At 44.5% G+C, this 15,342-nt stretch overlaps 1 protein-coding gene across 2 annotated transcripts in view; it reads left to right on the top strand.

Annotated features, from left to right (window-relative positions):
- The first annotated feature begins 237 nt into the window (after window positions 1-237).
- Window positions 238-15,342, top strand: part of ADTRP (androgen dependent TFPI regulating protein) — a 64,218-nt gene continuing 49,113 nt past the window's right edge. Inside the window, exons 1-3 of one of the 2 annotated variants that reach the window (XM_080805730.1) lie at window positions 238-660; window positions 10,517-10,651; window positions 12,487-12,588. In XM_080805730.1, the coding sequence (XP_080661856.1) occupies window positions 421-660; window positions 10,517-10,651; window positions 12,487-12,588 (477 nt within the window). In that variant the 5' untranslated portion in view covers window positions 238-420. The remainder of the gene's footprint in view (window positions 661-10,516; window positions 10,652-12,486; window positions 12,589-15,342) is intronic. The other variant, XM_080805731.1, reaches the window with a different exon arrangement.

Genomic DNA, 15,342 nt, shown 5'->3' with positions numbered 1-15,342 from the left:
TGTGCCATAAACATGCCCATAATCTCTCCCATCTCATCTATCAACCTGATCCTCATCTCTCAAGAAGTATTATTCTAACTTCCTTGTTCTGCCCAGATAAAAAAGAAAAGAACAGAGGATATGGCCCTGACAGTATTGATTAGGGTTTTTTGGTGTTTCACAATAAGAACCCTTAACCCTCACCCCAGCCAAACAGTGCAAAGTGCAGATCTTGCCTTTCCCCCCTGCTCCTCTTCCAAGCCTAAGCATTGAAACTTATGTAAATCTGGGGATTACTTATCATTATCTAAATGAAAGCACCTGAAAACCAGCAATAATCCCATCTCCCAAGTTTATCAGGGAAGGAGCCTATGAGAGAAGCCAAATTCAGCCTTGCTGGAACTCCCGGTTCCAGAGGGGTGTGGTTTACAGCTCTCAGGCATGCCTTATGACTTCGGCTGTGACCCACAGACGGACACCAGAGGAAAGCTACCTGAGTCATCAACGGCTCCCCGGTCAGAGCTAGCCATGACGAGGATTTGTACCTGCGTATACCACTTCCTTGTTTTGAGCTGGTATATTTTTCTCAATTATTACATCTCACAACAAGGAGGAGACCAGCGGAAATCCAAAGTTTTTCTCAATGGCGGACAGTGGAAGTACTTGACCTTCCTAAATCTGGTAAGTCCATATGACCATACCAGGAAGCAAGCTGTTTGTCCTATAGAGTACCAGTGTTTTTACATGTATCACCTTTGAGTTTTATTAAATACAAAATTCTATTCCTTGTCTTCCTTCCTCATTGTCTGTGAGGTTTGACTTTCTTTTTGACTTAACAATTTGCTCTGAGAAACCCAGCTCAGGAGTTATGGGTAGCTTTATTTTGTGCTAATTGTTAAACCCTCTTTTGAAAAGAATCATATCTTGGAGTTCTTCTTGGATGAGCTCAAATGGAAAGACTAAATTAATCGTTTCACCATGGACTGACTACCAACACAAGCAGGATTTTGAACTTTGCTTGGGGAAATCTGTGAGGGAAGGCAGGGTGGCGTATGTTGCGTGGGAAGCACAATTTCCAATGGGGGAATGATGCCATTTTCCAGCACATACTAACAGATTTATCTAAGAAAAGCAAACACATTTTGCCATGTTCAGATCCCACTTCAATTTTTTATAGGCTCAGGCTCCATTGTAAAGGATGGATCACTCAGCCAAATGGCAAATACACATTTTTAACAATTTACCAACCAATCCTATGACTTGATTCCTTCTTGTCTCTCTAGCCCAGCTGACCACATTCTGATGAATGAAGTGTGAATGAATGGGAGAAAGATAGGTTTTTAAAAATGTTTTGGGAGTATGTAAAAATATTAGTTAAAAGCTAAAAATAGTACATCCTTTGGGGATGCTAATTACTGTTTGAGATTTTTTTTTTTTTAACTAAAATGTAGGGTGCTGTAAAAACCTGTGATTTCAGAAACCGGACAAAATATTCCCGTTCTTGGGAATCACAATCCTAAGCAGAGGTTATGCATGGTCAGAAAAAGTGACACTCTAAAGGGTTAAAGAGAGGAAATGCAGAAGGTTTAAATCCAAGGGGCCTGGACATTCTCCTCCTCTCTGGCCACTTGTTGGCTTTTGATTTTGACTTGAAAGTTTCCAGCCCTGGCATCTCTTGTATACTTGAAATTATCAAGGTGACTCTTTTCAATCATAGAATTTTGTGAAACAAACACACAAATAGAAAACCACAAAGAAATGCTTTTGTGGAGCAGGATAATATAGTGAAAACCTCAGCTTTGAGTTATCTATTGGCTTTATATTAAAAATAGTCAACAAAAGACAGGGGTGGCTGCAGCCAGGACTGATGGTGGAATCTAATCCAAATTCCAATATGGATGTCCCACCTCCCAGTAAGCATGGCTGAGCACATACTTCTTTCTCACCTACTCCCATGAACCATCTCCCTGACTTCTTCATTCTCAGTTCCATGCCCCGGAGCCCTTATATTTCCAAGGATGGAAAAAGCCACATATCTTGTGGAAGACACTATTCTTTTCTAGTATTAATCCTCTTTTCACTTCCCTGATGAAATCAGCCACCAGATTCTATGTTTTTCCTTCTTCCCCAATCTTACTATCCCTGCAATTACAGGCTCTTATTAATTTGTACCTAGGTGACAAGATTATCTCTTCATTGCCCTCTTATAAGCAAGCAATCCATGCATCTACCTCTCAGATTTCCAATTCATCTTCCCAAAGCACTGGTTTTGGTTTGGTTTGGTTATAACTGTCATGAGCCTGCTTGCACAAGGTGGTTCTGCTCCTCAAGAAATCACAGTGGCTCCCTCCTACTTTATGGAACCCATTGTGAACTCCTGACTTAAGAGCTCACCATCCTACTCAGCCTTCAGGTCCCCTTCTCCCCGGAAGAGCTGGTCTCTTCTCCAGGAAGGCCTGTGTCTTCTCCAGCGTTGGTCCCTAGGCTTCTTGCCATCACCGTTCTCACACCATCTTTGGATGAAAGGCCTACCCACCTCTCTCCACCATTTTGCTGCTTTCATAGACCACCCCAAATCCCATGTTTTCTTTAGAATCTCTGCTGACCAACTCTAACCCACATTTGTTTTTCCTTTCCCTGAGTTTTTACGGCATCGTTCAGTCTCTGCTTAATGTAATAGTATTATCTTCTTATTTCCACCCACATGTGAGTCTTAACATTCCAATCAAAGTGTAAATGGCTCAAAACAGGAGTTCTGTCTCCTAACATTCTATGAGTCTACTGTATTTGCTACATTTGCTGTATTTGCTACAGTGGTTGGTGTGGAGTGCCCCCAGAAAAAAAAGATTAAGCGACTTGGTATGTTGAGTGCACTTGAACTTCAGCATTTTCTGCCTTCCTGAGCAGTATTATCTCTTCTGACATCTTTTGGCTCTTGAAATGAGCACAGAGGGGCTTGCTTACCTGTGGCTGTTTCCTTTCCAGGCTCTGTTAGGTGTCATCTTGAAAGTATGACTTAATGTGAAGTTTTCTTAATAAAACATTAAGTTTTATGACTTAAGATGGGTTCACTGTGTTTCAGAGGATCAATTTAAAGATAGACTCCAAACATGTTGCTCAAGGTGAGATCCTGAACCTTAACATTTCTCGCTCTTGAGGCCTCAGGGGCTGATTTCATAATTGTGTTTCCTACTGATTAATTGGTGTGTCAACTAATGATTAATTAATGACTAGCTAGTGGTTGTGTTTATAAAGGCACAGAAGTCTCATAACTTGCTGTAATACTCCTTAAGTTTATTTTATGTAATCTTGTTGGCTTCCGTGCCTTCCTTCCCTTCCTTGCCTTCCAGGAAATTTACCACCTCCCTTTAAACAGCTTTAATTTTTACTTGGCGAAATATCTGTTTTGCCCCATTTCAAAAGCACTATCCACTTTAGCGCAGGTCAACTTTCTGACCATCCTCATTTTCTTCTTGAAGTATCCAACAGCATTCAAAAGGAAAGATGGACAGGATTGGTGGCACGGGGTGCTGTGGGAGGGGTGCCACTGAGAGTTGGTCCCAGTGACCAATTCCTGCCTAGTTCCCAAGGAGAGTAATGAAAAGAGAGAGGAGATGTGAGCTTTTGCCTAATGAGGAAGTACACCCACCCTAGGGAAGGGGCGGCCAATTCTCTGTTGGGAAAGAGAGGCTGTGTAGCCCCATGATTATAAGCATGAGCTCTACTGTCATGAGTATCTGGGATGGCAGCTCAGCTCACCACCTCCAGGGTCTGTGATCCTGGGCAAGGTATTTCTTTGTGTTTTGAGTTTCCAAATCTGCCAAGTAGAAATAAAAGGAGTGCCTCATCACAGAATGACCATGAGGGATATGTGACTCAAAACACAGAAAGCTCTCAGAACGCTGTACACACTGGGCGATGAAGAGCGGAGATAGGAGGGTGGTGATGAGCTTCTAGTCATCTCATCTTTGGGTAGAGGTCATGCAGAGGCCAAGGCGATGTATTGGGATGTGGGTCACCTGACCAAGGTTGGTGGGTCATGGGTCCAGGCAAGGGTCATCCACCCGCCTCACTGCTCCGGCATCTCCCTCTGCAGGGTGCACGCTCCAGCTTCCCAGCCAGAGGATGGCCACTGTAGAGCCCCCTTTAGCTGTGCAGGTACAGCCTTCAGGCACCAGGGCTGTCCTGGGGGTAGAGTTGGCTGGCTCCAGCAGAGAGCAGTGAGCTGTGCTGAATGGGGATGCCCCTGAAGCTGGGTGTGGAGACATGGCTGTACTGTGGATATCTTCAGGGTGCTCATGTCAGCTCAGGCTTCCAGTGCCTGGGACTTCCACCAATGTTGTGTCCCCTCCTCCCTATCCACTCCATTTCTATCCAGGGACTGCCCCTGACCTCAAGGAACCTAAGGTGGGAGACAGGGGATTGGAGGGGATTTTAGCTATAATTTAACTTGTTGGCTTTATACAGTGTGCTGGGTTTTCCTCTTTTTAAAAATAAAATTCCTTGTGAAACTTTATGCCACATAACTGGGATCTCCAGGGGAGATTCTGGATGGTCCCCTCCCCCCTTAACCAACAGAGACACGACCTTTCCCTCCATTTATCATGAAGTTGCCCAAGCCTCCCACAGCTCTGACCTCATTCTCCTCAATCTGTCACCCTGTCAACAGTTCATCACAGAGGTCCTCAGAGATGGCAAAGCAGGGTTGGGGGAAGAGAAATCCTTGAGGACCTTCCATTGGTCCAAACTCCAGAGCAGTTCACAAACAATGAGAAGACAGGATCCATTTATGTTACAGGACCCACTTGGGGCCAACCTTTAATTTTCATTATCAGGCTAATACCTTCATCTGTGGAACTCTTAAGTTCCACAGAGTCAAAAATTGATTATATGTTCACAAAAATGCTTAAGGCCACTGTTTTCACCTCTCAGATAGCTGAAAGGGTAAGAACTGATGGCAGGAAATCATCACCACCAGTACCTAAAATAAAATAGCTGTAACTTCCCTGGGCAACCATGACATTCTGGAAGGTTCTTTATGCACTGTATAGAGGTCGGTGATTGAAGACCCAGCTTCTGGAGCCAGGTTGGCTAGGGGTGAATGCTGGCTCCGCTGTTCACTTGCTGTGTGATCTTGAGTGAGTTATCAAACATCCCTGAGCCTCACTATCCTCATATGGTGTGTATCCCTTGGTGTGGCCCCCAGATTCCCCCATGTCCCCAGCATCAAGGTACTTGTTCCCTAGCTGCTGGCAGGAGTGTTGGCTGCTGATGACTCACAGCTGAGGTCTTATCCCAGAAATGCCCTTAGGAGAAGGGAGCTGCCTAGACAAGGCTCAGGGTCCTCCCTGAGGTTGCTGCATCCAATGACTGGTTGATTTGGGGTAGAGAGGCTGGTCTCTAGGACAACTCTGAGAGCCAGCTGCACTCCAGAGCTCCTTCCGGGGACCAGCTGATTCCATGCAAGTGCATTGCCTTTCATCTTTTCCTGCAGCTCTGTCCTCCTCCCCCGCCCCCTCCCCTCCCTCTCACAGTTGTTCTGAGAGCACTCCTCAATGAACGCTCTGCAGGCAGATCTAAGAATCTGGTTCTGTTTCCCAAGGAACCTGACTACATGATGTAAGATAGTAAACATACAGAAAGGGTTCCTCCTCCTCTTTCTCCTCTCTTTTTCCTAATAAAGACACATGAGCACAAAGCCCGCCCTAGCCTGTACTATGTCTAACACAGTCTCTGAGTTTCTGGCACCTAACAGGCACTCTGTGAATGTTGGTTGCACGAATGAATAACCAGGTCATGGGTCTACCTGGTCAGAGCCACTTTCTAGGGAACCCCACCCTACGTGTAAGGGAACCTACCCCCAGTCTGTCCATCCTGCTGTTACTCTGATGCCAGTGGTTCACAGCTATGCAACCCTGGCTGAGCATCCTTAGAACTCATCTTCCAACCTGTCCTTCAGTGCTCTCTGGGTTTCTTCTCTTCTTATTTTTCCCCCTCCTTTTCATGCCAGCTTATATTCTTCATATCATTTCTTCTGTGTTGTTGTTGTTTTTTTTAATCTCAGGTTTTTTACTTAAGCTAAGTGCACATGAATGGTGCTTGAAACAGTCTATTATATAAAGTACAGATCTATTTTAGCAAAGGCTTTCTCTACCTGCACCCAAACTACCCTCATCGCCTCAGTTATAGAAAATAGTCACCACCATTAGTCGCTGTTGGCTCTTTTATTCTGGAATAGTCTCCTACTGCGAGTCTTGCATCATTTTGAAGGCGAGACCTAAGAAAGTCCCAGCGTGTTCAAGTCACGCACAGAGCTGGGCTGGGTGTTGGATGACTTGACTCATCCAATAAGATTTGTAATGTCTTGTTCAGGAAACTTGTGGAATTTCCCTCTCTGGAATTATTTTTTTAAATAGAAGAAATTCTCATTTCCTGAGATAGTTGAAGAAGGTTCTGGCTTAAAGGCAAAGAAATTAACTTGATGACTTAGAAAGGCGAAGTTTCCATCATTTCAAGATTTTTGTGAGTCTTGTGAAGGCATGTGAATGTAAAAACAAAATTTCCTTTAGCTATGGTTTCTTAAATTGCACTACTTAAATTGCACTACTTAAATTGTGCCTTCCCAGGTGGTAAATTTGTTAGCGAGCAGCAAAAACGGAAGCCAGCTAACAAACTTAGACCAGCAACACTTCAGAAAAAAGGCACAAGGAACAAACAGACTTAGAAAAGAATTGGTAGAAGAGATAAATCGCAGAGCTGTAGCTCTGAAATAACCCCTGATCGAGATTCCATCAGCTCTGCTTTCCTGGGCAGCCCAGATAGGTGAGAAATGTAAATGACAGTCATTTTGTTGTGAGGTTCTTCAAAGGAGGCCGGTTGTCGCCATCTTGTTTTATCTCTACTGTGTCGGTCCGCTCGGACTACCATAGCAAAATACCACAGCCTGGATGGCTTAAACCACAGAAATTCATGTTCTCACAGTTCCAGAGGCTAACCATCAAGGTGTCAGCAGGGTGGGTTTCTCTTGAAGTCCCCTCCTCGGCCTGTAGATGCCACCTTCTTCTCCTGTGTCTTCACATGGTCCTGCCTCGTGGTACATGGGGTCTGCGTCCTAGTTTCCTCTTTTTAGAAAGACACCAGCCAGGGGCACCTGGGTGGCTCGGTGGGTTAAGCCTCTGCCTTCAGCTGGGGTCATGATCTCAGGGTCCTGAGACTGAGCCCCGCATCAGACTCTCTGCTCAGTGGGGAGCCTGCTTCCTCCTTTCTCTCTGCCTGCCTCTCTACCTACTCGTGATCTCTCTCTCTCTGTCAAATAAATAAATAAAATCCTAAAAAAAAAAGTGTTAAAAAAAAAAAAAGAAAGACACCAGCCATATTGGATTAGAACTTGCCCTGACTGACCTCGTTTTCACATTTTTACTTCTCTAAAGAACCTATCTCCAAATAAAACCACAGAGGGTCATAATTTTAACATAAGAATTTGGGAGGGGGCATAATTCAGTCCCCGATAGCTACCATTTTCTCCCTCAACTTTTTTTTTTTCTCTGCTCATTTTATAAACATTTCATTGTATTGTCCTTGGGGAACGAGCAGACCCTTGTCGCATTGGGTGAGCTGATACTAACCTGACCTTGAGGCCTTCAAGAAGCCTCTCCACTGAATGAGCTCATGGTGCTTCCCTCTCTTTGCCCTCCAGCTCTGCTGCGTGGCTCCTCTCTGGCCTAGTTCTGGCTTATTTATTTCTCTTGGCAACACCCTAGCGCCTCCCTCCTGAGTTCCTTTGTGAGGGCTCCACAAATATTCCCTGTTGGTACAGATGATGGCATGTCAATGCAGATTGAGATCAGTAGGGACAAGGCTGCCCCACGCATGCAGTTGGCATATACTTGTGAGCGGGGGCGGGGGGTCAGAGGTGGGGTGGGGGAGGTGGAGAGGTGATTGGCAAGTTTGTGGTGTGGAGAAAAGTTTCACTGATGAAGGAGAAGGCAGGGAGGCTCTGAGTTATGTGTTCTTTTCTCCCAATCCCATTTCCACATTTTTGACTGGGAAGAGCCAGAGAAAGTTAGGACGAGTTTGACTCATGGTGACCCCAGGAAGATCTTGCTAAGGAAAGCGGTCACATGGACTTCACATGCTGGGTGGAGGCATCCTCTCCCCAAAGACGGAAAACCTGGCAGACACTCAGTACTTAGTACGTGATTAATTGCTCTGTTGATAGAAGAGCGCAGGCCTCCTTGCAGGGGCCTAGGCCCCATGCCTGCCCTTCCCAACTAAAGCAGCTGCCTGCTGTGGTCTGAACAGCTGGAAGTGAAACCAGGGGTGAGGTGAGAGCTGCTCTCAGGGGTGGAAGGAGTGGAGGAGGATGCAACTTCCTCTAACATCCATGTGCAAAAGACGGCTCCCAATGCTACAGCCCAGGGGCAGAATGTTAAAAGTAGATGGCAGGTGTTGGGGTGACCTCCTCTTCAGGACATTCAAAACTGTTGCCCACCCCTCTTCAGAACCACCCTTCTGGCTCAGAAACCTCCTCCTCCTTTCAGGGATCATGAGACCCTTGTACCTTCTCAGTTTTCTACTATTTGGTCATTCTTTGCTACTTTGCTGTCCCCTTGTCCCTCATGCCCTGTGGATAGGGCATTGCCCCCGCATTCACTTTCCACTTCTCTCTCTCTCTCTCTCCCCAAGCTCATCCCACCAGCAGTGCTCACTCCTGGATCTTCACTGTCCCACCTGTCTTGGATCTAAATGTCCAAATGAAAGTTTCTCTAGGCAAGTGGTTTTCAACCTTAGCTGTCCTGATTCGAATCACTTGAGAGAATTTTTTAAAAATCCTGAAGTCCAGGCCACACCTCTTAGGAAATTAGACTCTCCGGAGAGATAGGTTGAAAACCAGGCATCAGTATTTTTCAGAGTAATTTTTAATTCTCCCACCTGGAGATAGCTGTCTTTCTTCTGATCTCCTATGGTGCTTTACTTTTAAAGAAACCCGACTTTTTTTTTTTAAGTGTGACTCAAGAACCAGACTCTGGGTTTTAAATCCACATTTACCAACCTTAAGACTTTAAGTAAGTTTCTTCATGTCTCTATGCCTCAGTTTCCTATTCCGTAAAATGAGTTGGGAGAGAGCATGATAGCACTTACTTCATAAGGTGGTTATGAGACATAAAAAACCTAGATCAGTGCCTGACACATAACAAGAAATCCATGAAAGTCTGTTATTAGAGCTTTGAGTAGTCAGTAGGAATTTTCAGTGATAAAGTTATGTCTAATCCAGTGAGTGTTTCCAAAACTTGAGCATCTGTAAGAATCGCCTGGAGAGTTTGTTAACAATTTCCTGGACCCCACTCCCAGAGATTCTAATTCCTAGTCCAGGGTGGGGCTGAGATCCTGCATTTCTCACAAGCTTTTGGGTGACACTGGTGCTGCCAATCTGAGGACCCAGCTAGGGATATGGCTGGCCTAATTCACCTCTGGATCCTCCCTCACCCACCCATTCAGGCTAAAGGATGGAAGGAGGCTAGCTCTGCTAGAACTTCTTTTTTCTAGAGTTCAGACCTCAGAGGTCATTCCCCAACAGCCAATCTGATCCATCCTGAGAGCAATGTCCCAGGTTCCAGACCTTGCCTGACTCATACTCTTGAGGGCAGTTTCTCTGATAGCCCCTTTTGTACCAACCCAGAGCTTTCAAAGAATAAGATGGGATCTAATGCAAGTACAATCAAAACCAACCGTAACTCTGTATTGTGACCCATAAGGCCTTCAGTCAGAAGCCACAGCTTTGTGCAAAACAGTAAGAATGAGCGAAGTTTGCCCTTACCTGGTCTTACTTCCCTGAAAAGAGCCCTACTTCTCTTTGACCTCGCCTCAGGGACCTCATGGTACTTAGTGATGTACCAGAGCCCCTGGCCTGCTCTGTCTCCCTGGATTTAATCCACTCCTTTAGCCAGATTTTCTTTGTAACGCCTTCAGGCACCCCGTTCAATCAGGGAAGGATGTCAACTTCCCCCTCAGATAAGCAAGAGGCCATTTTGTGCATCTCCCTCAGGAGAGCACAGAACCCCTTTGTGGCGCTCTTAACCCTGACTCCAGCTTCTTTAATGGGATTACAGCACTGGGCATTTAACATATTTTTTTTTCTTCATGGGAAGAGGCCAGAATATGTCCACCATTGTGTCTGGCTCTTTGCTCTTGTGCTATTTATTTGGTTTTTCCCACCTCCGTGCAGCTGAGGTAACTCTCATTACATTCTCCTTTTAAGCTGACTCTTTATTTTGTTTCCATTTTAGCTCAAGTCCATTACACTAAATACTGTACACATTATTATCCCCTAAACGACTTTACTCAATCAGTTTTAGTGAGCAAGGTCAGGGCCCACTGAGTTGGAAGACCAGCCCTTGAATTGGCTCTCAACCAACACAGCCAACTGCCCCCTCCTTCTCAAACCAACATTGCTCCCGGAGGGATGGAGCTTTACATCAGTGAAGAATGTATTAATTAAAGCAAATGAAAATGCCCTCATTTGTTGTAATGAATTCAGCTCTTGCAGGCCATTTTCTACGGGGTCGTCTGTGTGGAAGACGTACTAAAAAGAATTAAGGGGGAAAAAGACGTTAAGTTCATGACCGCCTTCAGAGACCTGCTTTTTACCACGCTGGCTTTCCCAATCTCCACAGTAAGTCACAAAGATGTATTAGTAATATCGTACACAAGTCCCTTTGGATGAACATCACTCCTCCTGGGCAGCAAGGCTGTTCAGGTGCCCATTATTGTGAACCAGAACAAGGACCTTTTTTTTTTTTTTTTTTAAAGCATGAATCCTATTCTTTTTTTTTTTTTTTTTTTTTGACAGAGAGAGAGATAGAATCACAAGTAGGCAGAGCAGCAGGCAGAGAGAGAGGGAGAAGCAGGCTCCCCGCTGAGCAGAGAGCCCGATGTGGGGCTCGATCCCAGGACCCTGAGATCATGACCTGAGCCGAAGGCAGAGGCTCAACCCACTGAGCCACCCAGGTGCCCCCCAGAACAAGGACTTTTGCATGAATGTCTTGTCTGAGGACTGCACTGTGTTGCCCGGTGTCATCAGGAAATAAGGCTCATTACTGACCAGAATTATCACTGTCTTCTTATCTTTGGAAACATTTGATTCAAGATCCTTGTGGATGTCCAATGGGGAAGTTTGAAAGATCTTTCTTAATCAAACCACAACTGAGATAGCCTTGGCTCCACCAGAGTCCTGGGAATGCAGGGTGCTGGGGAAACAGATGACTCATTTTCCCTTTTATACATCTTGTTTCACTTGCTCCAATGAGCATATGTTACTTCTGCAAGTGGAAACCATTAGAAAGGGGGGGTGGGTGTGTGTGCAGGGGTATGAGAACTTCAGCGTTGGCTCATGGAAAAGACAAGTGGGGAGAGAGTGAGACAGTCTGTTCAAAATATCTAGTGTGGGGTGCACAATGAGTGCCTCATTCATTTTGTGGAATGAATGGACACTGGAAAGAAGCCTGACATATGCCAACGACAGCGAGCGTATCTGCTGACACGGCCCACGTTTCGATGGCATTGCTTCTGTTTTCATTCATTGGTTAGAATGGAAGCAAACTGAGGTCAAGCCTGCAGGTTGCCCAGTAGGGCTTATGCTTGGGAATGGCTGCCTCCCTCTGCCTGTCCTGGTCTTGCCTCCGATATTATTGAGATTCCAGACTTAAATGCAAAATGAAACTGCCCAAACACTGACGAGTTCTCAGATAACAGAGCATGTCCTGGCATTCCAGTGTTACTTTGCAGGAAACCTCCTCCTCCACCCCCATAAATCTAAAGGCCAGGTTTTTAGTAGCAATGGAATTTATTCTTTAAAAAAAAAAAAAAAAACTTAGAAATGGAGGCTTTGGAATTTAAGAAGATAGGAAGATGGGAAAATTAATGGTTATTTCCACCCCCATCTCTACATTGGCTTTGTAACCCAGAGAACAGACACATGGCCAAGACAACCAAGAGGCACGAGAGGATGGGGATCATTTCAAAGCTCTGAGAAAGGGGGAGATACAAATTTCATTAACTAGCTTGTGAATTATCCTGGGCGCTGGTCGCTTCGATCCTCTCCCATTCTTCCAACATCCCCTTGCCATGCCTACTCAAAGGGGGGGCCAGGAAAGGGTAAGACTCAAACCACCTAGGTGGCTGATCTTAGTACTCCCAGTGAAAGCTTAGACCAGAGATGTCATTGGTTAAAATAAAATGACTCAATGGTCTGTGAATCCTGTTCTTCCATATCCTCCCTGACTGCCATGGAGACAATTAATTGATCCCCAGTTCTCTGGAATCCCCAGAGAGTGGACATAGGACTTCAACAGTCAGGAAGTCTGTCTTCACTTTACATTTCTATAAAGTGTCTATAGGATATCTCTAAAACTGGTGTCTATTTTTATTTTACCATGTTTCCTTGGTTAACTTAGAAAGCTCTGATGGAAAACAAACTTAATGATGCTATTTTTGTATTGTGTTTTCCAGTTTGTTTTTTTGTCGTTCTGGATCCTCTTTCTCTACGATCGAGAGCTCGTTTACCCTAAGGCCCTAGATGGTATCTTTCCAGTATGGTTGAATCATGCAATGGTGAGTAAAGGGCAAATTCAGTGACTACGCAAAGGCATCAGCCTCCGTACTGAGAACTCCAAGGGCCTTATTTATGTTTCCAAACTTCTCAGTCCTCATCGTCCTGTACACTCCTTTTCCATCCCATCACTGTTTATTTAAAGAGCACCGTGAGGGGGCGCCTGGGTGGCTCAGTCCGTGAGCATCTGACTCTTGATTTCTGCTCAGGTCATGATCTAAGGGTTGTGAGAGGGAGCCCCGTGTTGGGCTCCATGCTCAGCAAGGAGTCTGCTTGAGATTCCCCCTCTTTCTTTCCCTCTGTCCCTCCCCCTACTCTTGCATGCTGGCTCATGCTTTTTCTAGGTAAATAAAATCTTTAAAAAAAATAAGTAAAGAGCACAGTGAGGATACAAAATAAACAAAACAGCTACTGTGATTGGAGTCACTGTGAAGAGAGGGGATGCCCAGGCAACATTCTTTGCAAGTTGCCTCTGAAGTCATTAAGAAGACACCCAACCATAAGGACAGGCAATGTCTTGGCAGCTGCAGTCCTGAAAGAGAGGTGACTTCAGTGAATAGCATATAATGATATTCTGATCTAGGAAAGAAGTCAAGCCACCTTCAAGAAATACCCACTCCAACACCCAAAGGACATATCCCAGCTCATCGGCAGCTCTCCAGCTAACACTTGATTAGGACCATTGGTCACAAATGCACTTATTATTTACCTGTTTTTATGGAGTTATCCCCATTTGGTTTTTTATTCATGCATTTGTTTTTGAGGGGCTAAATAGTAAACAGAACCTGTTCTGAGAGATTCAGGTCACTGGTATCTGAATGCCAGGAACAGTGAGCTGGACAAGAAGTGCTGGTACATGGTCAGCCCCATCTTGGATGAAAGAGAAGGTCTGAGTCATTAGCACTGCATGTATGCAGGAAACATTCAAAGTGCTAGCTCAGCTTCTCAATATTTACAAATGCATTTCCACATTAATCAGGAGTTCAGAAGGAGGTCTCAGACTCTGCAAAGCAAATGACATTAAAAAAAAACCCAAAAGCCAAAAAACAGGGGACACCACAAGGGAGAATATGAAAACTCTTCATGTTCACAGATTTTCTTCTGCTCCTAACCTTTCCATTGTCTTAAAACCTGCGTAATTGCCAATTTGGAACAGCAACTCCATTAACTCTGCCCCTTCATGTGCCCTGCCCCCAGAAAAATGTACTTTCACTTTAAATATGTAATCAGTGAGATAGTGATTATTAATTGACAAAGATACACAAGTTCCACTCTAACTCAGAGTTCAGGACCAAAAACTTATATTAAATAAGTCCCACCTCTCAGGGACCCCTCCCATCACCTCCTCGTCTTCCCAAATCCCCATTGACATTAATCTGAGACACACATGTGGGGAATATTCCTGCTTTTTAATGGCACACTATACTGTGCTACGCTAAGCCTGTTCTTCAAACATGAGCTCATTTAATTCACACAACTTTCCTTAGATGACAACCATATCCTGATTTTTTATAAATTAGAAAAAAATAAAAGGCTCAGAGAGGTTAAGCAATTTTCCTGGGACTACCAAGCTCATAAATGGGACAGCTGGAATTAAATCCAAGACTCACTCACTCTTCGTTGTTTTTTGTTAAAATAAGTGCAAAATTTGTGGTTCGATCTGGTTTCATAATTCACCAGGCAATCAAAAAGGATGTCACTCTGCTTGATTAACATAGCAAAGTGGGAATTCTCACTTAAAAAAAAGAAATCCAGAATCCCCATCTGTATGGTAATAAGCCAAAACTTGACTTAAGAAAATGAAGTGATTTGGGACAAATAACTGATGTTACTAGATGTTACTAAATGAAAAGGCAGAGTGTAGGAAGTGTCTTTTTTTTGGAGCCAAACACATATATTGAACACACTTTATGGCTTTGTAAGCTCGTGTAGGAGTTTTCCTACAACCATTACAAGCTTCCTAACTCTTTGGGGTTCCATGTTCCACATAGACATGGAGTTGGATTTCTTCCAAACACTTGTAATGGTAATGCCCAGCGTTTGCGACCTTGCTAAACAGCTATACGGAATGTTGGTAATTTTGTAAGCAGTTAATTGGATAATGTATATTATATCTGTGAACTAATTAGCAAGGCAGATATTATACAACAGGGGTCTTAAGATTATTTGTGCCTTAAGGGGTTTCTGTTGACCCTGCTCCTTGTCCTGTGGTCAATCAAGTAAATCCCTTAGGGAGAAAGGGCCAGAGTCTATGGAGGAGTGACACTGGTGACAAAGAGAAGAGAGGAGGAAGCAATCTGCCCTCGGTCAGACACAGACTCTTCTGTTTTCTGTTCATTTAATTGGAGAAACTCCCAACAGAATCATTATGGGAAAATGTTGGCATCAGCAAAACCAGCATTGGGTATCCCTAATGTGGTCACCTCCAAACATCTATGCTTCCTTTTATTCTGCTCCAAACCCAAGATCTTCAGGCCTGCATTTCATCCCTCTTTCCCAGATCATATCCCTTTCTCTGGACATTTTCTGTCCTTCCTGTTGAATCCCCCTGGTCCCCCTGGTCTGTTGCCTTAAGGAATGCTTTCTGCTAATTTCTCATACCAGTATGAATGAATATGGAAATAGCTATTACTGGGTCAATTTGTCAACTCTTTCTCCATGCTAACAGTGTCCTTCCATGACCATCCAAAGGAGTGAGTACCTGGAAACCACCACTGTGGCAGCCAGAGTGATGGTAGGCGGTCAGGCTGGACACT

Source organism: Martes martes (assembly GCF_963455335.1).
Source record: "Martes martes genome assembly, chromosome: 6".
NCBI lineage: Eukaryota > Metazoa > Chordata > Mammalia > Carnivora > Mustelidae > Martes > Martes martes.
Note: the sequence above shows the minus strand (reverse complement) of the source record. Positions and strands in the feature narration are given on the sequence as shown.